The sequence below is a fragment of the Onychostoma macrolepis genome, chromosome 13 (genome assembly GCF_012432095.1).
Source record: "Onychostoma macrolepis isolate SWU-2019 chromosome 13, ASM1243209v1, whole genome shotgun sequence".
Taxonomy (NCBI): domain Eukaryota; kingdom Metazoa; phylum Chordata; class Actinopteri; order Cypriniformes; family Cyprinidae; genus Onychostoma; species Onychostoma macrolepis.
In genome coordinates this window covers 9,193,931-9,221,348 of record NC_081167.1, presented here as the reverse complement: position 1 = coordinate 9,221,348, position 27,418 = coordinate 9,193,931, and the positions used below count along the sequence as shown (strand labels likewise).

The following is a 27,418-nucleotide window of genomic DNA, read 5'->3' as shown; positions in this document are numbered from 1 at the left end:
ACCGGAGTTAAAATTCACCCCGTAACCCTAGGTCAAGTGGTTTGGAGAATGCATGGATAGATGATATTTCCAAATTTATTATTTACTGTAAATAACATCAGGGAAGTGCATTAACACTGCACAAAAAAAAATAATAATAATAATATCGGAATTATACAATTTATTATACAGATTATTGCATTGTGTTTTATAAGAAAAAAATATTTTGGTTTATCTACTTCAAATGTATTTTTTTTACTAGCCATTTGTAATTGTGAAATTTACTAGAGATTTCTGTGTGAATTATTTTCTACACTAACCAATTGTTTCTACTCATTAACCAATTAGAACTTGACTTTAAAAATAAACTTTCAACAAAACATTTTAAAAAGAATATAGAATATTAGAATTTAAAATTCTTTTAGAAATGTTTTAATACTTTTTAGAGTAAAATATTAATAACAAAAATCATTTTCCTTGAATTGTTAATTGAAAATAAATTTCTTTAAGTAATGTTTAACACATAACAGCATGTCTTATTAAGCTGAAAATGAAACACATTCATAATAATCCCCCAAATTACAGGCTACAGATGTTCTCGGCCATACCAGTTTGTGCAGAGTCTCCTCTCTGCTCTAATGGCTGGAGCTAGAACACAGTTTGCTGAGTCACCCTACACCAAAAACATTCCCTCAACGCCGTCTCTGGAGGTTAGACTGTCCCACTGTAATGTCACAGCCAGTTTTTACTCCATTTATTATGATATCAGAAGAAGAACATTTTCTGGCTCACCAGAGGTTCACTAAATTACACAAACAACAGGTTGTCCTGAAAAAAACAAAACAAAAAACAAGCCCACATCATCCAGGGTTCCCGTTTCACCCCACACCCAACTGCCTGAAAAAGTCCTCCTGGAGACAGGAGATAAGAGTGGCCTCCTTCTGAACATGACTCAGCACCAGCAGCTCCTGAGATATGGCTACCTGGAAGGGTCAAACATTTGGATCAGACTCTCGTTTATTACACCAATACCACAGCCATGAGGCAATGTACCGGAAAGATCATTTAAAATATAAGGGCGAAACATGGGAATTAGATGACCCTATTTGTTTAAGCCAAAATTGCTTTCTAACTCATTATTTATTGAGTATTTCTATAAATATTAATGCAAAAGTTATACCCTTTTGCATGATTGGTAGCAGTATTGTTAGTACATCCATCCATTCTGAGTCTAATGATAATTTTAATAAAATAATATTGAACAGGTCAGACTGCACTGTCACAATCTTACTATAACGTCAAAAGAATTAATTTTTAATTCTATCCTTTCTCCAAACAGCTTATCCTTTGTAGTCATAGGGGAAATTTTATTGTTAATTTAAAAAATAAAAAAATAAATAAAGACCTCATTCTGAGGTATTTTAAAAGTAAAACCAAATACTGTTCACTAAAAGATGCAGACTTGGGCCAGGAACTGGCAAGAAATACACCCAGTCTCTGTTCCTCTGAACATACCCTTCATACATAACTACAAACTAGAAATTGACAGGATGTACAGCTTTCATATCGAACAACATCCATTTAATGCCATAATGTGTGTTTTCTAAAACCTAATTGAAATCCTAGAAGATACAAATCAGTCAAGTGCCCTTCATGACCAGGTGTTATGTTTACAAACAATTAGACATAGATATCATATAGTATTTTGCATTAACTGTATGCATATGCATGCATAGACTTTACATTGGTCTTCACCTTTGAAACTCCAAATCTCCCCACAGACAATATTCAAAGAGCACCACCCCACCATACCTCTGTAATAACATCTCAGTGATGATTTATTTAAAGAAATATCAATGGCTCTCAAAAAAATGTAGCCTGTATAGAAAAGACTATATGACATTAAATTTAAAAGAATAAGCAGCTTTATGCACACTTTATATAACAGTTAGTTTTGGTTCTATAATCCAATTGGTCAAAGAGCACTCCAAGCATGCTCATATTTAGTATAACAGCACTGGGACTTTTCACTGTTTGTACCATCTTATCCATTCACGGCATTCCAGACCGGTGCAGAAGTGGATCACGAAGTGGACTTTCCATACTCTGTAGACTGTGATCACTCAAAGGATTGAGCGGTTCGCAAAAACGAACCGGTTCGCATCCAGTTTGAAAACACGATTAATTCGCAAGCCAGACATCACTAATCAGTATAGCTGTGGTTCGGACGTAAACTGCATGTGTTTATATTCAGTAAAACATCTCTCGTGCTACTGCTATTTCTTAAATAAGGTATTGGAAATCATTTAAATCATCTGGTGCTCCAAGTTTAATAAGGCCCTCTAGTGGGCTCCGGCCCCTCCCCACAGCAATTAATTAATTCAACCTTATCCCGTTTCAAATTTAAATAGACATCAATTCACTTCTCATTTAAGAAAAGTATTCTACTAACATCACTAAAACAGGTGACATGAGATCAAGAGACCCCTGAGACCCCTCTGAGAGAAATAAATAAATAAGAAAGGATCAGTCCACTGTCCTAACCCGCCTCATCCCATCTCATGCATGGCTGCCAGTGATGGTCTACTGGGTGTCAGCTTTTATTGGCACGATACAAAGCGAAGTGCCAAGCTCTGCTGCCTCGATTCCCCGAGCAGACTCGGCCTCTGGAATAAAAGCTTGCAAAATGTCTCGCCCGAGCACAGAGACATAGCAATGCTGGGCTGGAAGGAGGAAGTGCAGTGGAGAGGGGAGGGACCGCGCGCAGAGTTCCAGACTGCTGCCGCGGCGCTGAGAACTTGTGCGCATGGAGCGGCGGGGGACAGCTGGAAGAGCTTCATACTGCAAACTCAAGGAATAGCAGGTAAATAACTCTCACAGGCCGGTCCAAGTGACACATATCACAGATTTAGTACCGAAGAGTTGATAAAAACGTACAGTTCAACTAAGTGAGAGCGAGGAGAACAGGCGTAATGGAAGTTTTTGTCCTGAACTCTGTAGCAGGTGCAAGCGCTTCAATCCTCTTGACATGGTGAAGGCGTGCTGTCGCGCGCGACGCGTAATTACTTTATTTTGCGCCAGGGCTTCTTCATCAGAAGTTTTAAATGTAGTTTATGTGTTTTTCTTTTCTTTCTCTTTTCTTCTCGTTTTTGGTTCATCATCTTTTTTCCAGTTTTCCCTATGGAAAAAGTTTCCCGATACGTGGAACCGGTGGAATTTTTTCCATTCTTTTCATTGATAATTACGTTTAAATACACGCAATTTATTCCATAATTATGTATGTTATTAATGTTTTGTTTAAATGCAACTTTGAACGTTACTTTCATTATCCTTCGATACGCACCTGTTGCTCAGCATACAAAATCCTATTTTTAGCAATATGGACTTTTGAGATCACATTTTCTCCGAAAAATAAAAAAGTCGGTTTTAGTGACACATACATTTGATCAGTAATATGTCTAAGGAAATGTTTGAAATCGAAAAGTTCGTTTTCTCCGTCCAGCTATGGATGCAATCTTCAAAAATAGTTTTTAGGAAGTTTTACACTGGACTTTTTTCTTCATTATGTTAGAACCGAATATTCCATTCATTTCACTTTCATTTTCGCTCGATTTACTTCATTTTAAATTAAATTCAAAGTGGTTAAAAGTATAATGAAGTGATCACAGCAAGTTGGTTTTACTTAATAATCCTTCAAAAAAATTACAGTTATTTTTTGTGTGAGTTTTCTCCCTTGTTCCAGTGTAAGGTACTGTAAGACAGGTGAAAATAACTTACACGAATTCTTTGGTCATTTTATTTCTCCGGTGATGCATGTGTGTCTCGAGCTTCTCTTTTGTGCCCTTGTTTGGTTTCATGTACACTCGTTAGTGCTCACGGCACATGTCATATGTGCAACACATGAGAAACTGTATTGAGCGATTGTGTAAAAATACACCGTGTGCGACAGTCAAAAACACACTTCTCACATTTATTTGAGAGAACAGATTCATGAAACTTTCTTACTGAGGAACGAATAAACGCAAATGTATAGACAAAAAAAAAAAAAAGATTTGAATAATTACAAATTAATATATATATATATATATATATATATATATATATATATATATCAAACCTATAATGTAGGCCTTCATTTGTAGGTAAGATAGTTAAAAAAAATAATAGCCGCTTTACATTTCAGTAGCCTACAGTTTGTTGCTGCATTTAAATAACTTTATTCTAGCTTTTAAAGGAAAAAAGAGAATGGTTTTCACATCCGCGCTCTTAAAATAACAGTTTCACAGTGTATGTTTGTAACTTTTGCGCATCTCAAAAGCATAATATCTCCATATACGGCAACATCTATTGCCGTTGTTGCAGGCACTTTTAATGTATAAAGCATATTACACACGTTAATGTGGCACCTTAAAAATGCGCGCAGAGAAAGAGAGAGATGAAACGATGAAGTGAATAAAATGAGTGCTCTCAATGGCAGTGTAGTGAAGTGTGGCCAGTGTAAATGAGGCTTCTAAAGTCAGCTTCTTTTATTTCCGTGAAAGCCTCAGAAAGTAGTTCCTGCATATCATCTTTTGACAGATAGCAATCACTCTATCTTACGCCCTCAAATGTGATGAAATCCCCACTGATGCAAGACAGGCCAGTCAATGGATATATCCCATTTGACAAACAGTGTTTAGACCTTCAGCTCTCCTAATTAGAAATCATTATTTTCACATTGGTACAAATACAGTAATTCAATGCTATTTTTATTTAAGTTATTCATACTAACTTTCCAAAAGAACCATATTTGTAGTGTCTGAAGGCATGTCTATTTTAGGTTATATTAATGATTTTTAAAATCATATTTATACAAATATATAAACATATGATTAACCTAATATTTTTCTTTAATTAAGAAATGCATGCTTTTCAGTATTTTTTATATTATTTGCAACAAGAAAGAAAGAGAAGAATGTTCTATAAGCTAAAGAAGTGAATTAATATATCTTATGATAAGAGGTGAAGCTTTCTCTCGGGAAATTGATATATAATTAGTCTTGCCTGTATGAAATTGAATATTTTAAACATTCTTCAGGTGTCCACAAGTACTATTACTTTTTTCCATGTTAAAATATTCATTTGAAGATTAAAATCTAATTGACCAAATGAATAATCAAATAATTTTCTTTTCTATAAATGCTATTAATTAAAAAGTAGCAACTGCATTTGTGTTAACATCAAATATTTATTTGAATGTAGTATCTGTGTTTGACTCAAATTGTATCATATTCAAAGTGCATGACTTAAATCAGTTTTGTTCCTACTGAAACCAAAAAAAAAAAAAAAAAATTCCCAGAATTGTTTTGCATCCTTTTAGAATATTGCTGATTTATGCAAAGGAAAAAATTCCACCATTTACCCTCTGCAACTCTTCTTGACTCATTACATGTAGATGTCATTTATGTAACCATCCTTGAGTGAAATGATGAAACGGCACTTGTTGCAAGTAGCTCTTTAGTTAAGTCATACTCACCTTTGAATGGCTCTAAACGCAGCAATGGCATTTTGTCTGTTTAACGGTTTTGCAGTGCCGAGTCTCCACCCATCTCTTCAACTTTTTTTCGCACTTAGATCTGTTTTCCTACCCTCTACACTCCCTTTCTCTTCACACACACACACACTAAGGGTGTTTTAAAACCCGCAGAGCTCTTCCTGTCGGTATGATAATGTGCTTGACTTTGCTAATCTCCTGTCTTGACTGTGACCAGTGTCCTACACGCACACTGAGGTTTGACAACACGAGCAAAAACTGCTGAAAAGAGAGCTAACTGAATGTGTGGATTGAGATAACATTTAATATAGTAACCATTTCATTGTTACTACCTGTATATAAATAAAGTCGTCAACTGAGAGCAGGTAACTGGTATGATAACTCTGGGAGAATAAAGAGCTGGCTTAAATAATCATACATGTAGAAGCTCATCTGTGAGGAGTATTTTTACATTATCTTCCCCCTCTTTGTCTACACCATCACTATTTCCCCTCTCACATCTGCTCAGAAAAGGGGGTGCAGGGGAATACCGTACACTTCCACCCACCCATCACACACATACACTCTACTTCTCCACTTCATAGAGCCTCAGTTACGAAAAATAGTGCATCAACCTTCAAAATGATGATTAGTTTGTGGTATTAGGAATGCGTCACATTTTAATAGCACCTAACCCAAAGCCAAACCTGACTCTAACCTCAGTCACCATCTTTTGAAAAAGTGCCAGTTTTATCTACGGGAGTGCGGAGTTGTAACACTCATGCAAGTTTCCACAAATGACGAAACTTAGTGTATTTACTAGTTGCCATATCAACAGAAAATGTGCCAAAATTCAAAAATCTTTGAAAGATATCACTGAACATTTATTTAACCATAGCAAAAGTCAATTAGGAGTTTTTTGGGTTTTAGTGTTTTTAAAATGAGACATATTTGCTGTTATTTTAATCTACAACCTGTTAATTAACATTTTAGATAGTTCTTTAATGCTTAACCAGCAGAAGACACTAGGCGAGTGTAAATCCCAGTTGCGCTGATGGGGAACGTTGTAACACTGCGTTAAAACGTTTCCTGCTATTACAATTATGTTATTCTACGATGCAATTCACATATCAAGCTCTAATTCTATTGAGAAACCATAAATAATAAAGGTGAATAAAAACTGAGAGAGAACCTGGATGTTCAGGAAAGTTAAAGCACTCTTACTGGCTTGTCTATTTGTTTTGTGTTGTGAGAGCTGTGTGTGGAGGGAAGGGTGTGTTGTGTTCAGTTCAGTGTTTTTCCGAATGAGTTATTTTTAATTACAAAAAATGCCATTATTTTATACAAATAAGTTTATTATTGTTTTTATTGACAAAACATTTTAGTTTGTCTTGTATATTTTTGATTAGGTCAGGTGTTAAATGGTCATGTTACAATGTGTCCCACATATGGGACATGTTATCACATTCCACTTCCATTCTTTCGGGGTAAATAAAGAAAAATTGCATGAAACAAGACCACATATTTGTACATATTTGTGAGATAAATGTGGAAGAAATACTCTGAAACCCAAGTTGATTTACACAAGCCCCGCTCTCCCCGCTGCAAACGCTCCATCATAGGATGTCAACTTAAATGTTGTATTTCTCTGGTCCAGTCACAGATTTTCAGTCATAATTGAGTGTTGCTGTGCCATTCAAGAATACTAACTAAAACAGGTTTTCATCAAGAATTTGCCCATCCCATGTTGCTTTTGATGGCAACAAGCGCCTCCTGGTGAAATCAAAGCCAGACCAGTGGCAAGAAACATGGCCAAATGCCAAACAGTGGCCAAATGCCTTCCTTCTAGCCACTATCTCACAGTGGCCAAATCTGTGAAGTGTTGAAAAGATTGTTGATGTCCCATTTAGACAGTCAAAGAGGTCTGTGAAGATCCATGAGCAGCTCCTTGGTCTTCATAACAGCTGATCTGATCTGCAATTTGCTTGTAAAATATCACTAATATTACTTCCTAGTGATATTCTACAATCACAAATAATACATTTGTGGAAAATGTAATTTAAATAAATATGCATTCAGTTTATTTTGTAACATTAACAGAACGAGAATCAATCAATGGAAAGTGAGTAATTTCTGAAGGAATTTTAGACAGCTAGTTATCTTGCTAATTAGCTCACTAACAAGAGATGTTCAGCACATACAATTTTTTGCTACAAAAATTTAATTAAATTAAATTTTGTCATATGCATATATGCAATAAAGTGGAAGAAGTGAACTGAGCAACTATTTGAAGTGTTGTATTATCAGATATACCGCACAGTATATTTAAAATGTGTCATCTTTTGAGGTTAATTGTAATTTTTTATTTTAATTTCATATATATATATATATATATATATACTGAAAATGTGGATTTGCATATTAGAAACATATTACTCTTGAGCTAAATACAATGTAATTGTGACTACCTTCATGTCCACCTGCAATCCTTTACGCACCAATGACCTTTAACCCTCTCTATTTCACACACACAATCATGCCCAGGCACATGCACATTCGTATCTCACAGTAGTCGCAACAATCCCTCACCAGGGTTTTGGGTGTGCGAGCCGGTCGTACGTCTTCTGAGAAGCATGCTCCCTAGGAAGACTGGGACATTGCGACAGACGGTAGGCCGCCGGTTTCCCACTATTTGTTCCAAGTGCATGGAGCCATCTGTCATTAAAAACAGGAAGGCCTACGTCCCCCTTCTCCCAAGAGCTCTCTTCAGCTTGCTTGGCTATTTTCAGGAACTTCACTTCTCCCTGTGTGGCTGGCGCGGCCGGGCGTGGGGCCCTAGCGGGAGCGTCTTGAAGTAGCAGCGAGGCCGAGGCTGTTGTGCCCATCTGCTGTGGGCCCAAGTGGCCGCTACATTATTAATGGGGCCACGAGCGCTGGTGACTTCTCAGATATGCAGGCCTGGCCTGAGGAAGCGCTCACCACTGACTCCTTCTGAGGAGTCAGAAAACACTCATTCTGACCCTCCACTCTTGTTCTTTCCTCCATTTTCTTCTCGTCCTGTCCACCTTATTTTTAATGTAAGAGTGGGTGCGGGCATTTGTAACTAGAATTTACGAGGCTTTCGGTGTCATTCGCTTCCAGTTATTTTACCAGTATAAAAACAGCTGCTTGAAATGGCAAACTGGTATTTCTTATCATATTTTTTCGTGATATGCAAACCAGTAAACACACTGGTTTGTAGCGCAAGTAGTTGATTAACCCAGCTAATGGAACATTCTCACAACGTCTTGTAAAAGTTAGATAAATATTAGGACAAAACGTCTTTAAATAATGTTTATGGAATGTTCCTATAAACTTATTAATATTTGAGAGAAAACATTCTGAGATCGACAGTTTTTTTGTAACCTTTAAAAAACATTGTTGCAACATTTTAGAAACATTTGAAACAATGTTTCCACAACGTTTTCATAACCTAAATATGTTATCTGGGAATCTTCCAGTTATATACCCATAGTGGCTAATGAATCAGAAGTCTTGCACATTCACAGAAAGTAACTAACTTTCGTGTTGCAAAATAAAGAGAATTCTCTCTCTGACTTATTTTCAACTAACATTTCCCTTATTTCTTAATCTATTCATGTCTTGTCTCTGATAAACCTGCTTTGTTTAGTTTGTACCTTCTGTATCTTCTTCTTTCTGTCACCTTACTCATTGCACTCTCTTGTCTACGTTTCCATCTGTGTTCGAACATCCCTGTGTTCCTATGTGTGTGCGTGTGTGTGTGTGTGTGTTAAAGAGAAGCGGAGAACGAGTAGGGCTGCCGGGCTCACCCATGCATGCTCAGTAAATTAGAGTGAACACGAGCGCCAATCAGCTGGCGATGCCAAACACCCGCATCCTCCATGACCCCGGGCCATCTAATTTTCTGCTTAATTTTGCGGCAGTCAGTTTGCATTTTTGGATGATTATGTGGTAGGAAATTAACAATAAATAACAAATGTGGTCTGAAAGCCTGTTCCTTTAGAGACTCCCCACCCCATCGCTGCCGTTGTAGTCCACCAAACCTATTCTCTTAGTTCACCCCGTCTGTCAGAGTGGTAATGAAAGTGTCTGTAGTTCATTGTAATGTAATGTGGAAGACAGTGGTGTGTGCGGCTGGAATAGGGCTGCTCTTGCCAGGGTGATGGAGATACACAAAGAAAGGCCATTCTCCTTTAATCACCAAATACTTCTCTTACACAGGCTTATTTTTGAGGCAACGAGCGCTGATGATACTCTTTTCTCTCTTGCTTTTACTCCTGTTAGAATACCTGCACAGGATGGAGACTGAGGAGGCACAGGAAATGTCCCAGATAACAGGTAAGAGCTGCCTCTCATACGCTCAAAGCCACAGTGAGGTCTGGGCGATCAAAACAGTCGAGCAAAGATAACCGTTTTTTTTGACTGTTCAACGACAGGTTATAAGAAGTTCTGTCTCGGCAGATATATGTCAAAGGGGTCATGAACTGAGAAATCAAAATTCCCTTTTGATATATAAGAGGTCATTGTGCTATAAAAACATCAGAACTCAGAACTTTCTTCTTAGTCTAAAAACAGCTTATATTGAAGCCAATCTGCCAAAATAACAGGTTGTGGAATGTGCCACTTTATGATGTAATAGTGATGCTAACCACCAGTTTCGCAGAAGAAGATCAACGCCTGCTTCTACATCGCTGCCTGTTTAGCTCCGCCCACCGATTCACGCATGTAGTAGGTAAATGACTAGAGCATCAAACGCAGGTCAACGCAGAAACCAAACGATAAACTTAATTTTTAAGGAAGTGCGAGACTGCGTCAGTAAGAACTTGGTCCTTTGTTCACTTCATTTTAACGTGGATTTGTTTATTAACAAGGCACAATTCGATGCAAGATTGAAACTAAAAACAAATCTGTGCCGACTATATTATATATGGATCCAATGTTGCAGCACACAAGTGTGAGTAACTGTTTTCATTGCGTGGTCACTACATGGGCATTTCCTTCCGAGTCTACAATACTTTACACCTATTCAAACAGAGCATTCAGATGAGGGTGGTCTACACAGGACAGAAAATAGCCTATAACTTCTAAATTATGATGTTTTTTGATGTAAAAATCTTGATTACATTATAAATGGACCTCAGAGAACAGTACAAAATAGTGGGAAAAAAAATGTTGTTCATGACCCCTTTAATGCACAGGTGATTCTAGACCAAATTTAGAAGACTTCAGTCATAAAAATGTCTGATTAACTCTTAAAAACTTGATATATATGATCTCTGAAAAGAAATTTACTCGCATTTACTCGCCCTTATGCCATTCCTAGCTTACTTTCGACTTCATTAATGAATGAACAAAAACATTATTTAAAAATACTTTATTCCGCAGAAGAAAAAAGTTTGGTTTGGAATAACATGAATGGCATCTATCTCTCATTCCAGTGAAATACCAAATCAAGAATCCAAATGTGGCCCCATTACTGATATACATCTACTGATAAACAGATTCCATTTTAAATAATATATTTAGCCAGATTTAAACTTGTGAACTCTTGCACATGAAGCAAGAAATGTTCCTCTTTGCCACAACAACTCAATGATGACATCTTGAATCGGCCCGGGGTTAATGCATACACTTTTCCAGGAAAATAGATCAATGGAAAAAGGGAACACAATCTGAAAAGGGTCAGCATTTGTGCTCTGTCGACATTTTCATATCTAAATAAAGTTACAAACAAAACTTACACAAGACTCATTATAGTGAGATCCAAACTTGTTCCATTAGCGAGAATTACATATTTAATGCCCTGACTGTCAACGCTGGGATGCAATACATTTTGGAGAAACCACAATACAACTCTTTTACTTGAAGTGTGTAAATTTTACACTGCTAATGTCACCAAATAGATTTGAAAAAAATAATAGGTGTGTTCGACTTCATCTGGATTTAACCGATCGGTGAGATTTCCTGCTTGGAGTCAGGAGAGGAGATGAAAACAGAGACATGTAGATGCTTCCCATAATGAAGCTTGGGCGGTGTTTGAATACTTTATCACAGATTAAGTGGATTATATGCAATATTAGTCAAATACACAGACGTTTCAGATGTTTTTATGTAGCAACAGAAACACTTTTCATTCAGTACTTTATTCACTGCTTCATTCAGCGCCTGTATGTACGAGAATAAAGTTTTTAAAAAAGCTTATTCTATTTAAATACCAATAAAGTGGGATCTATTTTTATTTTTATTTTTTCAGTTTTATTTTGATAAGCATGAAACAAGATAACATCAAAATTACTGTTTACTGTTCTCCTGAACACTCCCACCACCCATGATTGGTCAGACACACAGATAGCCCCACCCCCAACTCATGCCATTGGTTGAGCCAACGATGGGGAATCAGTCTACAAATGGCTTACATGTAATTGGCCACATTCCCATATATGTAAAGTGTCAGGAGTGACAGCTGCATTTAAATACAGGAGTAAATCCCCTAAATTACCATTTCATGTTTGTACAAACTGCGATGATTGACACCATGATAACCATAGTAACATTCTATGGCATTTGGTATCCACTATTTCTAATCAAAGAAATGTTACAGTGAGCAATGGCCATCGTGTTTTGTATAAGTTTGGAAGGCTACTTTGCAGAGTGTGCTCTTAAAGGGTTGCTATGTCCACTTATTATAAGCGATGAGTCAAAACATACCCTGTGGTTTTTTGCGGCCTCACATACAGTAAAGACAAAACTGATACACATTTGAATACATCATTAACAACTAGTTGATCAGTTCGGGTCCGTATACACTGTGTAGAATTTCTCTAAATCCGGTCGTCACTACTTGAATATGTCAGGAGTCAGTTCAGTTGTCACTGTGTGTGTAGAGAACAGAATTAAGCACTAAAAGGTGAACTGACAACCGAATTTAGCTGCAGCGGCTCAGCATATCAAACTCAAAAATGTTATGTATCAATTTTAAATTTTAAAGTATGTATAAGGGATGGGCCTGCATCTATGTTGGTAAATTCTCTACTCTCTGCTCAGGAAGGGACAGCCCGACTGCTAACGAGGTGGGAGAGGACCAAGATGAGGCCATGCCTGTTCCTGAAGACTTGTCAGCCAGCACCGGCCTCCAACACAACAACCGCACAGACAAACCACTGGGTGAGTCACACCATCCTAAGCTGGGACACAACCACAAAACTACCTCATATACACATTCATGCAATACTCAGTCTGGTATAACTTCCACTGAAGCCCACTTTTAAGGTCAGCCTAACACAGAAAGCTGTAAAATATAATACTTTGTATGAAATGAGTGCATGCAACGGCTGTCGTCCTGCCTGCAACATCACAGAGCGGGTGCACCAGATTGTTCAAAGACAATCGCAGGGTCCGACGCATTCAATTTAGCTCATGATGCACATCTTCAGCTTTTGTAATGAGATCATGTCTCTTTTTTCTATTGGCATGCATAGAAAGAAAAAAACAAATCAAAACCGAACCACTGTAAAAACTTTAAGTAGTATGCTAAATTAATTATTTTCCTCTTGTCAGACTGATAGTTCATACCTACTGGTTCCTGAAACCGTGGGACATTTAAACAGCAATTTTCTAATTAAATACACTGAAACAGCGTTTACTCACTGACTGAGCCTACACATAATGCGCTCAGTTGTGCCATGAACTGTTTAACCCACTTATTAGGAAATTTCTTTTTTTTTTACACACTTCTGCCCTTCCTTCTCTTGTTTACTCTTGAAATTCTATATTACATTTCTTTTGATTTGATCATTTATAAGTTCTTTTTGGATTAAAAACATCTGATAAAATGTATAAAGGATTAAATGTAAATTAAAATTTTATTGCAAAACTGTTAAAGCCATTTGTTTTCCAAGAACAAAAACTGAAAGGTGCACAAATATTCAAACGTGTGGGGTCAGTAAGATTTTTTAAAATGTTTTTGAAAGTCTCTTATGCACACCAAGGCTGCATTTATTTAATCAAAACACAGTAAAATATGCAATAATGTGAAATATAATTAGAATTTATGTTCCTGTCTTCTGTTTTAATATATTTTAAAATGTAATCTATTCCTGTGATGCAAATAAACATTTGCATTTCTTATTATTATCAGTGTTAAAAGCAGTTGTGTGGAAACCATGATTTTTTTTAGGATTAATAGAAAGTTCAAAAGAACACCATTTACTTGAAATAAGAATCTTTAGTAACATTATAAATGTCCTTATTGTCAATTTTAAATAATTTAATGCATCCTTGCTGAATAAAAGTATTAATTTCTTAAAAAGAAACTTTTCAGTGACCTCAAGCTTTTGAGTGATAGTACATATAAGAATTTAACACTTCTGGTTTCACAAAATGAATACAACAATATGGCTTCTCATTGAAAATGTCACGTTTGGTCGGTAGGTAGCAACAGAATGTGTAAGTTAGCCATTATATTAATAAATATAGTGTTAGCAGTGTAAATAGAAAGTGGGTTAACTAAAGGCAAAAATGGGTGGGAATAAATTTGGCTAACCAGAAGTTAACAGATGGCCTGTTTAATATCTTGATGTATTTTAATTTGGAATTTTCCCCTCCAGAAGTTCCAGATTAACTTGGACTTAATGTGTGACCCGCTCACTTTGAAGCTACTGAAAGTAAAAAACAGACTGAGAGAGAGAGAGAGAAAGAAAAAAAAAGATGTGAGAGGAAACTGAAATAGGATGTGCAAGAGTTTCCTAAGAAGAACTTGCCAGAACTCAGTTTCAACACTCAGTCAAGGAGATAAAATGTTCAGGAGCAACACCAGATAGGCGCAGTATCGCAACAAATGCGAGCGTACGCTCTCTCTTACACCCAACACACACAGCTCTGCACCTGCACTTATGCCATGCTTTCACTTCAACTGCCACGATATTCACACACTTCCACACACCCACATTCAAATGCAAGTCCATAAGACATGCTTCACTCTCAGCAAAATAGCACTTTCATATCTCACTCATGTGTTATGTATATAAAGAGCAAAGTCATATCGATAAAGTAATCAGAGGCCATAGATGCTGCCATTTAACTCAACACCACCCATTTTTTGCCCACAAATACACTTTTTCACAAACTTTAGAGATGCTTTTTTGATTGAGATGTGAGTGTGTTTGGGGTGTACAGAAGGAATCATGATGCCGTTTAGGATTTAAAAAAAAAAATGGTGGATTGTTCGAGAGAAACAGGGAACTAGACTTCAACTCATTAGTAAAGGTTTGTGTGAATATATGTGTGTGTGTGTGTGTGTGTGTGTGCTTGTGCGTGCATCTGTCTGTCTGCATGTTGTCCCTGAAGATATAATCAGCCAGTGCGCAAGAGGATGTGAAGACAGTATCTTCACAGTGCATCATTGCTTCTCTGATTAAGTGTATCAAGGGAGTATCTGTGCAGACTGTGCAGTACGCGGCTCGATCAGTCACATAGCAACATGCGTAGAATATCAGGAAATCAAAACATATAGAGATGGTTCTTACAGAGCGCTGTCTCTTTGCTTTCCTGCTATGAAAGACCTAAAAACTCCTCTACAGTTATGAAAACGTTTGAGGACTGAAATTTAAAATGTGTGAGAAGCACAAAGAGCCAAACAATGTTTTCCTTTACAAACTAAATGTTTATTTGAATCCCTCAAATCTTAAAAGTATATTTAAAAAATTGTTCTTGCAGATATTTTTAATGAAATAAAAGGCCAGTTATGAGTACTTACAGTACACTTTTAAATAGTGCATTTTATAATAATGTCAAAATAAGTACATTCTAAATAATTTTGTTTTAATAATCTTTTGCTGTGCATTAAATTGTAGTGTTTTAATATTACATTTAAAGTTAATATATTTCAAATGTACTAAATTGCAACTTCATTGTAACGAATGTATGGACAAGTTTTGATAGAATAACATTTAAGTGTATTGTAGTCAACCATATTTCAAAGACAATAGAAATAATTATGAAATTACATATAAAGATAATCTCATTGTATTTATATATTGTGTTTATATTATAATTTAATTTCAATTAACACGCAATTATGTGTATCAAAACATCATATTTATTAAGTATCACAAGGGGTATTGGTGTTCACAACCCATTTTACTCCCGTAATGTCACATATTTCCAAGTGAAACAAGAGATTCAAGTAAAAAAAATGAGCAAGAATTGTTTGGATTGTCAGTTAGGTGTTACATACCAGAATAGAGCCAAACCGAATGCTGAAATAATGCATAAATAGCCATTTGGATATTAATGAACCTAAAAAAAATAGCTAAGTGGCAGCAGAAAGGAAAGCCATTTTAGATTTTGATTAAAGATAATGAATATAAACCATTTAAATCACGTGCACCGATTAATCATTCATATTAAGACACGAAACAACCATTAGGAAAGTAAACATAGTCCATTTTTATTTCACGTTGACTTAAAGTTGTAGGCCTTTGTATTGAAATAATTAGCGATATTTGGTTTGAGCATTAGCATTTATTAGCACTGCATGGAAAAATACGCTGTCCGGTGAAGTGCAGGAAGGTTTTCATGGTGCATGGCCTGTTTCATCATGTAATTCCTCTTTTTAAATGTATGAGGGCGACGGCCTGCTCTTAAACCTGTTGCTATATCAGATACAAACATTTCACTAGCAAGTTCCTAAAAATGTGAGCGAAAGCAGGGTTCTTTTTATCACATCTGACACACATATGCATACACACATATGCTCAAACATATACTCTCACCCACCCGTTGTGGAGCCGTGGTTAATGTGCATGTAGCTCTCCTGCACCACATAAGCTATTCATAGTTTTTTTTTTCAGCGCCTCGACTGGAGCATAAACGAAAATTAATTGTACTAGCAACGAGTTATGTTCATTTATAGCACCCTCGCCGTGAATACATCCCTTGCTAAATGTTGCGATAACTTAGTAATCGATGTAGCAGAGGGTCACAGGTTCAAACTGCTAAAGGGAGACTGACTTGTCACTAACTGAACCACTGCACTTCCAGAGAGTTGTTCTGGAAATGGAAAAAAATCTAATTTAATCCCATTTAAATTTAGCCATTGATGTTTGTGAGGTTTGCCTGTTACGTCGCTCTGTTCTATGTAGAGCTCTTTTGTTTGTCCTTGTCTGTGGCTTTTGACACTTGCTTCCCAAAATGGGTAAATTAGGATGTGTGACAAACGTTATACAAAGTAAAAGCTCCTCTTCCCATCCCCAGTTTAGTCACAACTTCCCCAAAAGATCCATGAGAGGCCGTATCATGACAACAAGCCTAGTTCCCTCTGCCAAACTCAGGTCACATCACATTGGTTAAATCATCATATCATATAAGCAGAAAGGCTGTCAGTGGATCTGTGTGTGTGAGCGAGAGGAAGAAATACATCCTTTTATGGGTGTTAATGGGAGATTGCATTCCTGTATTGACTATGCTATTAATGCTGTAATTCATTCACACGTTGACACTGAAATCCATATAAACCTTCTTTAAAGTCAACATCAAATGCAGTTTACAACCTGTTTTGCTTAATCAGACAAACTTTATTAGAGTTAAACAGAATATTCAGCAGGAAAAATGTAGGCAGGCCTATTGGGAATTGACTGGATCGTGAAAATACTAATACAGCCGGGATACTGGAGGGAAGGGACTGAAAAGCACTATAAAAAAAGTACAAAAGCTGTCACTGGGGCAGCTCTCTTTTCAAAAAGTATCTATATGTATAATTTAGGTACACTTTAGGTAATAAAATGAGCAGTAAGGTACTAATATGAATCCTTTAAGACTAAATAAGGTATGAAGGTATAGCTTTTTTATGAAGAAGAATGTCCACCAATGAATACCAGGAACGTGCATTAAAAATGAAAACTGCTGGCTTGACTTCATTATGTGATGATGTTCAGTCAAGACCTTCTCTGAAATTAAAGATAGTACAGTTTTTAGTCAACTAGCTTTTATCTTTTCTAGTTAGTTATTTGATTAGTTTTCAGTCCTTCTCTTAGTCACTGTCAGACGATTATACTGGAAACTGGATCACTTGCTGTAAAACCACTGATTGACAATGATTTCCAGTCTATTTTGGAAACACACTAGCAAGAGTGTGGCTGTGTTCTGCTAACTGTCAGAGAGTAACCTGAACACAGGCAACACTTTTATCTGTCGGTACTCTCCAGTTCAATCACGTGCTTCAGTTGCTGATCCCTGTAGTCTGAATGCAGAAAATGAAAAAGAAAAACTGTTTCACTTGTTGTGCTTAACAATTCCCTGTCTGTGCTTCCCTTTCTGTCACTTCTCCATAACTCTTGTCCTTTTTTTCGGTTGGGCCGGCTCGGGCACTGAAGCTTCCCCTTTTCCCTTGGATTCCCATATTTCATTATTTCTGCTTGTTCCTCTTGAGTCTGTACAAACAGAGGCTGAAGCATGGGGAAATCAGCCTGGCACCACAGTGTGTTAACCACAGGACCTTTACCCTGAGCTCTAACTGCCTGAAAAGACTCGAAATGTTTACTTCATTAGGCTGAACGGGCATTTGAGCAATGATCTATAGCTTATAAATTGGACATTCCATAGAATAGTCTAAATATTTAACATGGTTTCGTTTTTATTTGATGGTGTGCTCCTGCATGCATGCTTCTGTAGGCTTGTATGTGAGTTTATGTGTGTGTGTATGTGTTTACCACGGTTTGTTGGTCTGGTTTACACCGCTGAGAGTCCTCAGTTTCACAGAGCTTCCTGTGTCTCTGTTTCCTGTTTATCAGTCATTTGTTTCAGAGAAATGTGATGATGAATGAGATGGTAAGATGGTTTGAGAGCAGGCAGTTTGATAGAAGAATACTGGATTATTTAAATGGAATTTTAATCCAGTAGTGTTACACTACATCTCTCAAATATTATTTTTTTCTCTTTTCCTTAAAGGGGGAGTATCCACCCCGTCATTATGCAATCATATGTAAATGTCTTATCTCGATATTACAGATTTGTCAGTTTATTTATCCATAACACATGGTAGTATTGGGGAAGCTCATTTGAAACTGCCAAAGTTCCTAGCTACTCCTATTTAATTGTACAACTATTACAATACAAACTAACAAAAAGTTGCTAACTACACTACCATCCAAAAGTTTGGGGTCAGTAAGATTTTCATTTTTATTTTTTTGAAAGAACTGAATACGTTTATTCAGCATGAAAATCTTGCAAAAGATTTCCATTTCAAATAAATGCTCTTCTTTTGAACTTTCTATTCATAAAGGAGTCCTAAAAAAACATATCATGGTTTCAAATTTTAAGCAGCACAGCTGGTTTCAATTTGATAATAATGAGAAAAGTTTCTTGAGCAGCAAATCAGCATATTAGAATGATTTCTGAGTTATGACGCTGAAAATTCAACTTTGCATCACAGAAATAAATTACACTTTAAAATATATTAAACAAACTTTCGTTTTAAATTGTAATACTACTCTTGCAATATTTTCGTTTTTACTGTATTTTTGATCAAATAAATGCAGCCTTGGTGAGCATGTGAGACTCCTTTCAAAAACATTGAAAAATCTTATTCCAAACTTATGAATGTTGTACATTAAATCTATTTAAAGGGGACCATATATTTTCAGACGTATTTAAAAATGAAATGAACAGATACATCAATCATCAGAACAATCTGATTCAATCAAATGAATCAGACTTCATATAAAAAGCAGGCTGGATTATTGTCTCAGTTTCCTCGGCTACAAAGCTGTGTGTCCTTAAAAAATAATAATAATTAAAAAAAATTTAAAACCCTGTGTTGTAGCAGCTGAAAATGTTATTAAGTTAGTAACTTGCTACTGCTTTCTGCTACCTCCCAACACTGGTCATATCTATAGTACATCGCTGTTCAACAAATGCAGTTCATGTTTCAAGTGAATGTTTCAAAAATGTGTTTAATGCAACCAAAGTTGATGTTTTGCACATACACACACACAAATACTGCTTATCAAAGGCTGAAAGAAAGAAAACAGTTGCTTTGCAGATGCTCTTTTCGCTGTAGAACATTAAGATATCATGATAAAAGATGGCAGTGTTAGTTAGACAAAATAACCACCCAGCCTGCCACTGAACTTAACAGGCCCACTACCCTCTTTTCCAGCCTGTAATATAAAAGTTGAGGCTCGGAGTGACGAGGAAAACGGGCTGGCCTGTGAGATGAATGGAGAGGAGGAGGAATGTGCAGCCGAGGACTTGCGTGTGCTCGATGGCTCAGGGGCCAAAGTGAACGGCTCCCACGCGGGCCCTGACAGCAAGCCGGCCGCCTACCCCACGGCCGGGGGCATCCGCCTCCCCAACGGGAAGCTGAAGTGCGATATCTGTGGGATGGTTTGCATTGGGCCCAATGTGTTAATGGTGCACAAGCGAAGTCACACTGGTAAGCACAACTGCCATCTACTCTTCCCTCCTTATACTATCACTCACAGCTCACAGGGCACAGGGCTGGGTAGGTTGATCCGCACATAGAGAGACACACAGAGAGACACACAGAGAGCAGGACAGAGACAGACGCTGGATGTGTTTTACATGTAACCATCCTTTTCTTTAATGGAAGCTAGTAGTAACTGTGTATGGCTTGACTTGAATGGATGATGTTAGTTGATGTAAATGACTACTACAATCACAATATGTTTGTTTTTAGAACATTAGGATAGCATTTTCGGATAATGTCCGCAGTTTGTTACATCCAAAAAGTAAATTCAGTCATCATTTGTTCACCTTTATGTTGTTCCAAACCTGTATGACTTTTTTTTTTAATCTTATGCGGAACACAAAAGAAGATATTTTAAAGAAACACACAGTTTTGGTTACCACTGACTTCCATTGTATGGACTAAAAAAGCTGAGAGATTTCTCAAAATATCTTCTTTTATGTTCCACAGACGAAAGAAAGTCATACAGGTTTGGAATGACAAACAGTAAGGGTGAGTAAATGATGACAGAATTTTCATTTTTGGGTCAACTATCATTTTAAAGACTCATTTGTTAACAATTATGATGAGATGTGTGTTTTTGTCTTTAAAGAGAGGTTTAAAATTGTGACATTTCTTTATAGCTAACAGTCCAAATGTATCAACTAACCAAGCAAAAGTCTCTCTCAGATGACAATTATTTCAGTATTAGTTATTTTCTCCCTTTCTCAAATTGATATTCCACTGCGATGAAGCCAAACCAGTGGGTGAGAACATTTTTCAAAAAGGCACTTAACTTCCTCACTTGACAAACTAATGAAACTCAAAATGGAAGAAAGGAACAGTGGGCTAATGTAAATTCAGAAAAGAACGTACAATAAAAGATATAATGAAGTGCTTCCTATTTAAATCAAAATATTCGCAGGAGGTACCGTGCTCCTGAAATGCCTTTTTAATGAGTTTCTTTTTCCGTCTTTTTGCTGCTTCACTGGTGACTCTTATTTTATAGGGCTTTTGAAGAGAGCGCCGTATTAATAGCGTTCTCGGAGAATGCCACAACATTCGGAGGAGCTGGATATTGGTTTATTCCAGGGGCGCTGATCAGGAAGACTGGCTCTCAGACACAAAGTGTTTCCTTCACTTTATTTAAATGAGCTCTGCATTTGCATTGTGATGGGCCGCTCTTATTTTAGAGCTGAAGAAGAGGAAAAAATGAGATTTTCAGATCAAATTGACCCAGGCAGTGGTGCATTACGAAACTGGCAGGCAGCGTCTGAAAGCCTCTTGTTCGATCAGGAGCCAGGCAGCGCGCGCAGAGCGAGATTCCGCTCGCGTGTTTGATTGAGCTTTGGCGCGAGGCGCCGCGTTGTTGGAGATGTAACAGCGCGCCGGAGCCGTGTAGGACAGTGACCCCGCATTCACAGCGTAATAGCGCTACAGCGGCGGATGCTTTGCTTCCAGAGAGCCGATATAGTGTCTCAGACGCTCGCCATTTACATGGCCATTTGTCGCTGGCATTCTATGTTCAAAAGAAACACAGTTTGACAGAACTACAGGTGTATATATATATAACTGCCATACAGGTTAAAGCACAACGAGTCACTTCTTACTTTATCACACAAGGGTACACAGAAGCCCCAAATCGAAAAGACACACTTTTTTTTTTTTTGCAACGACTTTTAACTAATAGGTTCCAAAGCAGTTTCATAAATGGATTAAGTCCATTTTAAGACACATTTAAAGTCAAATGACTTTTAATTATATAAGGATTTATACAATACAGATTGTGTAAGCAGCTTCACTGCAATAAAAAAGGAAATGTTGCCGAATTCAATAATTATGAAACATTCAATTTCAGCTATAAAGCACAAGACATTATCAATTCAGTTCAGTTTATTTCACAGTGTCAATGTTGCAAAGTTCATCAATTATGAAACAAGTTTAATTCAGCTAAGGCAGCTCTAATCAAGGCAGTAGTGTCATTATCCAGCCTTATTCAGTTCATTTTTGTTCTCGTCCGATAATATCAGTGAAACTGAATTGATAATATTACTGAATAGTATTTGTCATTTAAAAGTTTCAGACAGGTGTGCTACTAACGTTTGATAACAATAAAGTGTCCAAATACAAAACAGTACATCTACTGTTTTATCATTTACAGCATAAAAAGTTTTTTGGTTTAATATTTGGTAACCGATTGCAATGACACTCAACCATTTTTAAGCATGGCTTAAGTGTCCAAATGTGTTTTGGGACCATAAGAAAGGAGAACATGCTGAAAAATCTAGTTCCTTAATCATTGTGCATGACTTGCAGCATGTAGTAATTTTACATGAAAATGTCTTAATTCCAACATATGAGTTATCCGTTATCTTTCATTCTCCTAGGGGAAAGGCCGTTCCAGTGCAACCAGTGCGGTGCTTCCTTCACTCAGAAGGGTAACCTGCTCCGACACATCAAACTGCACTCTGGCGAGAAACCTTTCAAATGTCACCTGTGCAACTACGCTTGCCGCCGCAGAGACGCCCTCACCGGACACCTGCGCACGCACTCGGGTAAATGCCTCTGTCGCCTGGATGATTCAGACATGCCTTCATTTCTTCACTTGAACCAGTTCACAAAACAAGTGTTATTGTGTGATGCTATATTGTAGTGAAAACAACAAAGACTAAATTGGACTGTGTGATTGATTTTAAATTTACAGTTGGAAAACCTCATAAGTGTGCATACTGCGGGCGCAGTTACAAGCAGCGGAGCTCGCTGGAGGAACATAAGGAGAGATGTCACAACTACCTGCAGTGCATGGGCCTTCAGAATAGCATTTATACAGGTCTGTGAATGACAGAACACCAAAGCTCTCTCTCAAAGTGTTTTCTGTTCTTATAGATGGAAATGGTGCTAATCTATAGCCCATTATCATGGCCTAAATGTGGTTTATTGTCACTATGATGAAAAGTAAAGTGCATAGTATTAGCTTATTGTACAACTATGTACTTATTGGTGACACTGCCCAAAAATTCAGAAGTTCAGAGCCATAACTGATATTTGTGTGAAATGACTCGCAGCAATATGCCCGTAAAGTCCCAAAGCTTAAAAAAGTGTCTTAAGAAAAAAATTAAATAGCTTAGAGTAAGGGATAGAAAACCATCTTAATTGCATTATTGAAGGAACATCATCCTTTATTATAGTTAGCATCGTGTCAGAGGATGAGCTCAGGTTAGATACGGACATTTGAATCTTATGCGTGGTTTCTTTGTCTTGCTTTCCATAGTGAAGGAAGAGAACAGCCAGAATGAGCAGAGGGAGGACATGCCTGCATCTGAGAGAGCCTTGGTGCTAGACAGGATAGCTAACAATGTAGCTAAGCGTAAGAGCTCTATGCCACAGAGGTTTGTGGGTAAGAGTTGAAGTTTGCTTTCATTGTACAGTTATATCGTAGATCATCCAGATATCACTGTCAAAATGCATGTCTCTGACTAAAAGAATTAAAACACAGCAGCCACAAACAATGCTAGGCAGCTCCCTCATTTCTTCCTCTTTGATGGGTTGACTTTAATAAAGCAGGGAAAGAAATGCTATAAAGGCATGCAACATGAACTGACTTTGTTGCTTATTGTTTTATTTTATGTAAATTGCATTTGCTTCTTTGATAGTAATAGTTTTTGAATCGCTGTTAAAATAATGTGATGTGTTCCTAAGCCCATTTATCTTCTTTTCATATTGGTGTTTCACTGAAGATTATTGTAAAAATTAAAAGATAGTCGAGATACCATTTGAGGTTTCTTCACTGGAAGAACCCTCTGGAGAAGTTATAGGCACCTGTTGAAGGTTCTGTATTGGCATTGATGGTTCAGTGAAGAACTTTTAACATACATGGAACCTTTCCGTTGCACAAAAAAGTTCTTTATAGTGGAAAATGGGTCTGTATTATTAATTAAATGATTGGATGATTATTAAAATGTTCTTCACAAAAAAAAAAAAAAAAAAAAAAAAGGCATTTTAAGAACTAATCATGTGGACCCAAAATGGTTCTGCTGTGGCATCACTGCAAAAAAGAAAAAAGAAAAAATCTTTTGGAACTCTAATTTTTAGAGTACGGCTAAATATATATTTTTAAGTATCTCAAACCTCAAACCATTATGATCACAGCTAATGTTCCAATTAAATTATGAAAATGTTCTTTTTTGAATGATCTCTGAACATTTAAAACGTCATGTTTTTAAAATTAAAAAAAAAAAATTCTTGGTTATGGGTTATTATTTTGCAAACATTATGCAAACATTACTTTTGAGCACTTTCTCTGAACATTTAGAAACAAATAGCAACATTTAAATGTTAGACCAACGTCCAGCTAAAATGTTTCAGGAAAAAGTTCAAAAACAATGCATAAATAATGTTTTAGTGCTAACATTTTGAAGACCTTTAAACATACACTATAATAATATTAGTGGAAGAATGTTTGTTGATAGAGAACCTTGACAGAATTCTAAGAATGTTCCCTGTTAGCTGGGATGGGGTTCCTTTATGCGCTGACAGTCTTTTTTTTTTTAGTTTTATGCAAGAACTCCATTTCGTCTGTTTTGAAAGGGTACCTAGAAGTTCTCCAAAGGGTTGTCCAGTAATAATAGTTAATAATATTATAAAGACAAGAAATATGTCAGAATTTGTGCTTACTGGTCTCTGATGGAAATAAATCAATTCTAATTTCACAGAACTCAGATGAGTTAAAACCTTTGCTCTTGTGGCTTTCTTCCACAGGAGAGAATCGTTTATCGGAGCTGTCATTCGAGGGCGGCTCAGGTGAGCTCATGCAGCCTCACGTCATTGATCAGGCCATCAACAGTGCCATTAGCTATTTGGGAGCAGAGTCCTTGCGGCCTCTGGTTCAGACCTCCCCTGGCTCCTCCGACATGGTGGTCAGCCCTATTTACAACCTCCACAAAACACAGTCAGCCGAAGGCAATGGCGTGTCCGCTAAGGACAGCGCCGCAGAGCATCTCCTTCTGCTGTCCAAGTCCAAATCGGCCTCTGTGGAGAAGGATGGCTCGCCCAGCCCCAGCGGCCAGGACTCCACTGACACCGAGAGCAACAACGAGGAGCGGGCGGCCGGGGGAGGCGCGGCGGCGGCCGCAGGGGGTCTCATCTATCTGACCAATCACATGGCTCCAGGTATGCGTAACGGAGGTCTGCCAGTGGTGAAGGAAGAGCAGCAGCGGCATTTCGAGGCCTTGCGGGCAGCGGGGATGGAGCTGAGTATGGCGTCATCGGAGGGGTTTAAGGTGCTGAGTGGAGAGGGAGAAGAATTGAGGGCGTACCGCTGCGTCCACTGCAGAGTTTTGTTCCTGGACCACGTCATGTACACCATCCACATGGGATGCCATGGCTTCCGAGACCCGTTCGAGTGTAACCTTTGTGGTTACCGCAGTCAGGACCGCTACGAGTTCTCATCGCACATCACGCGTGGAGAGCACCGCTTCTGAGTTAACACACACAGAGATGTTCCACATATGCTTGACTACACATTCAGTCACACACAACTGATTCAACATTTTAGGATTTTTTAGACACTGTCCATACATACACTGGATTTTTTTTAAAGTTTCGTGTAACATTGTTTTTTCTTTGTACATACAGTTGCCTATATATTTTACGGTCTTGTCTATTTTTCTACAACGGTGTTACTTGTATGTAGACTTTCAAAAAACTGTAACTGAACATAGAAAAATAAGTGTTTGAAAGTACATTTTTAAATCATCCCATATAAATATGACGTTTTTGCTGCCCTAAAGTTACTGAGATGAACAATAATAATAATTCAATGTTAAAAGTTAAATAAAGTTATAAAATATTATTTGCAATATGTGATGCAAACTCATGTATCTCTCTTTCCTGTGTTCCAACAGTTTACTCTTCATTTTATATATATATTTTTATATTAAGCAGCTTAAAGTGCATATTTTATAATTTATTACAGTGAAATAATGTCACGATTTGTCCATTTTATGTAACATGACTCTCTTTTGAAATGTTCCCCTGTATATTGAACCAAATATATGGCAGTACATATTGTACATGTTTTTTTTAAATTAAATTTCACAATTTTCCCTGCTTGTTTTATATTGTATTTAAAAATACAGTTTGAAAGCATTTTACTCGTACATATTTACCTTAACATCCTAGAATATATATGCCTGCAAAAAAATAATAAAAGATTTTACATTTGTTCAACCTTTGATAATGTGTCAAGTTTTGTAAAGGTAATTTTGTTTAACATTTAAACAAAGTTGCTAATGAAGACTGAGTATCTAACAAAATTTAATTTATATTCATACCTCACAAACGTATGCTAAAATAATTAGAACTAATTATTAATCTTTATATGATACAAAACGTAAGTCCAAGCATCGCACTTGTAATCACTTTTTAGCTAAATGAACATTAGCCAAAGGTATTTATCACCTTTCAGGCAATTTGCAGTTTTGCATAAGACTGCTGAATTTACATAAGAATTTGAGAATAAAACCCAATACACCGTTTACAACTAACAACTGAATAATTGCATTCTGCAACAAAATGTATGCTGAAAAAGTCTTACATTTGTAGGGTTGAAACAACACTTTCAGCACTGTGAAGTAGCAAAGAAATCATTGTTTCTATGGAGTTGACAACAGTTGCATGTTTCTTGTGAATTACTTTACAGTTTCTAAATTATTTGCAGTCAGGCAATAATGGACATTTGTAAAAGTAAGCAATGGCCAAAGGGAGGTGGATTAAACTGAAGAAGAGCAGACCTGTCGAGAGAGCAAGAGTGAGCCCGACCCAAGAGCTCACCAGCTCTTCGCAACGACATGCGTGTCCAGATGGCTGTTGTGTGATTGGGTAGAAACGGGAAGCAGCTGTGGCCAAAGCAGAGCCCCCACGCTTCAGTGGGACCTAACCGTGGAGAGAGTGCATTTGCATGAGAGGGATAATCTGGCTAACACCACCTCACACCACCCCATCCCCATCAGCCTCTATCCCGAATCTCACTTCTCTTTTCCGCTTCGACTTATAATACAGCACAAACAAACCCCACCCATTCAGAGAAACTTTAAAGATGTCAAAACCAAGTAATAAGAGACAAAAATAATCTGGTCAGGCAGATAAATCGATACCCCTTGTGTTTCAAACTCTACTGCCAGATTTATCATTTGGATAATAAACTATATATATATATATATATATAGTGAATTATGAGTAAATAAGTGTGTTTATTGCACCCTATATACACTTAATATTAAAGACTATTACAGATATCAGCATTATAGTGAACACTGGCATTAGCCATTTAATAAAAACAATGTTATGTCAGCACCAAAGGATATTTTCAAGAAATAGGAAAGAAAGAAAGATAGATGAATGAATAATTGGAAACACAACACACTAATTGTCTAAAAATAATA

General features: G+C 37.1%; 1 protein-coding gene across 6 annotated transcripts; it reads left to right on the top strand.

Moving 5' to 3' along the window:
* Positions 1 to 1,019: 1,019 nt before the first annotated feature.
* Positions 1,020 to 26,204, top strand: ikzf1 (IKAROS family zinc finger 1 (Ikaros)). 6 transcript variants are annotated; one of them, XM_058795446.1, is made up of 9 exons: positions 1,022 to 2,842; positions 9,797 to 9,850; positions 12,557 to 12,676; positions 19,668 to 19,943; positions 20,448 to 20,489; positions 22,364 to 22,531; positions 22,681 to 22,806; positions 23,248 to 23,373; positions 24,735 to 26,204. In XM_058795446.1, exons 1-9 carry the CDS (start codon positions 2,545 to 2,547, stop codon positions 25,454 to 25,456), a joined length of 1,932 nt encoding a protein of 643 aa, XP_058651429.1. In that variant the 5' UTR covers positions 1,022 to 2,544; the 3' UTR covers positions 25,457 to 26,204. The 6 variants fall into 6 exon arrangements, with proteins under 6 accessions (XP_058651432.1, XP_058651429.1, XP_058651433.1 ...); XM_058795449.1 differs by lacking the exon at positions 23,248 to 23,373 and having other exon boundaries at positions 1,020 to 2,842; XM_058795447.1 differs by lacking the exon at positions 20,448 to 20,489 and having other exon boundaries at positions 1,024 to 2,842.
* Positions 26,205 to 27,418: the final 1,214 nt, after the last annotated feature.

Coding starts and splice junctions, on each gene's coding strand:
- ikzf1 (XM_058795446.1), top strand. CDS start 2,545: ATGGCTGCCAGTGATGGTCTACTGGGTGTCAGCTTTTATTGGCACGAT. Junction 12,677..19,667: donor CCGCACAGACAAACCACTGG/GTGAGTCACACC, acceptor CCTCTTTTCCAG/CCTGTAATATAAAAGTTGAG. Junction 22,807..23,247: donor TCAGAATAGCATTTATACAG/GTCTGTGAATGA, acceptor TGCTTTCCATAG/TGAAGGAAGAGAACAGCCAG.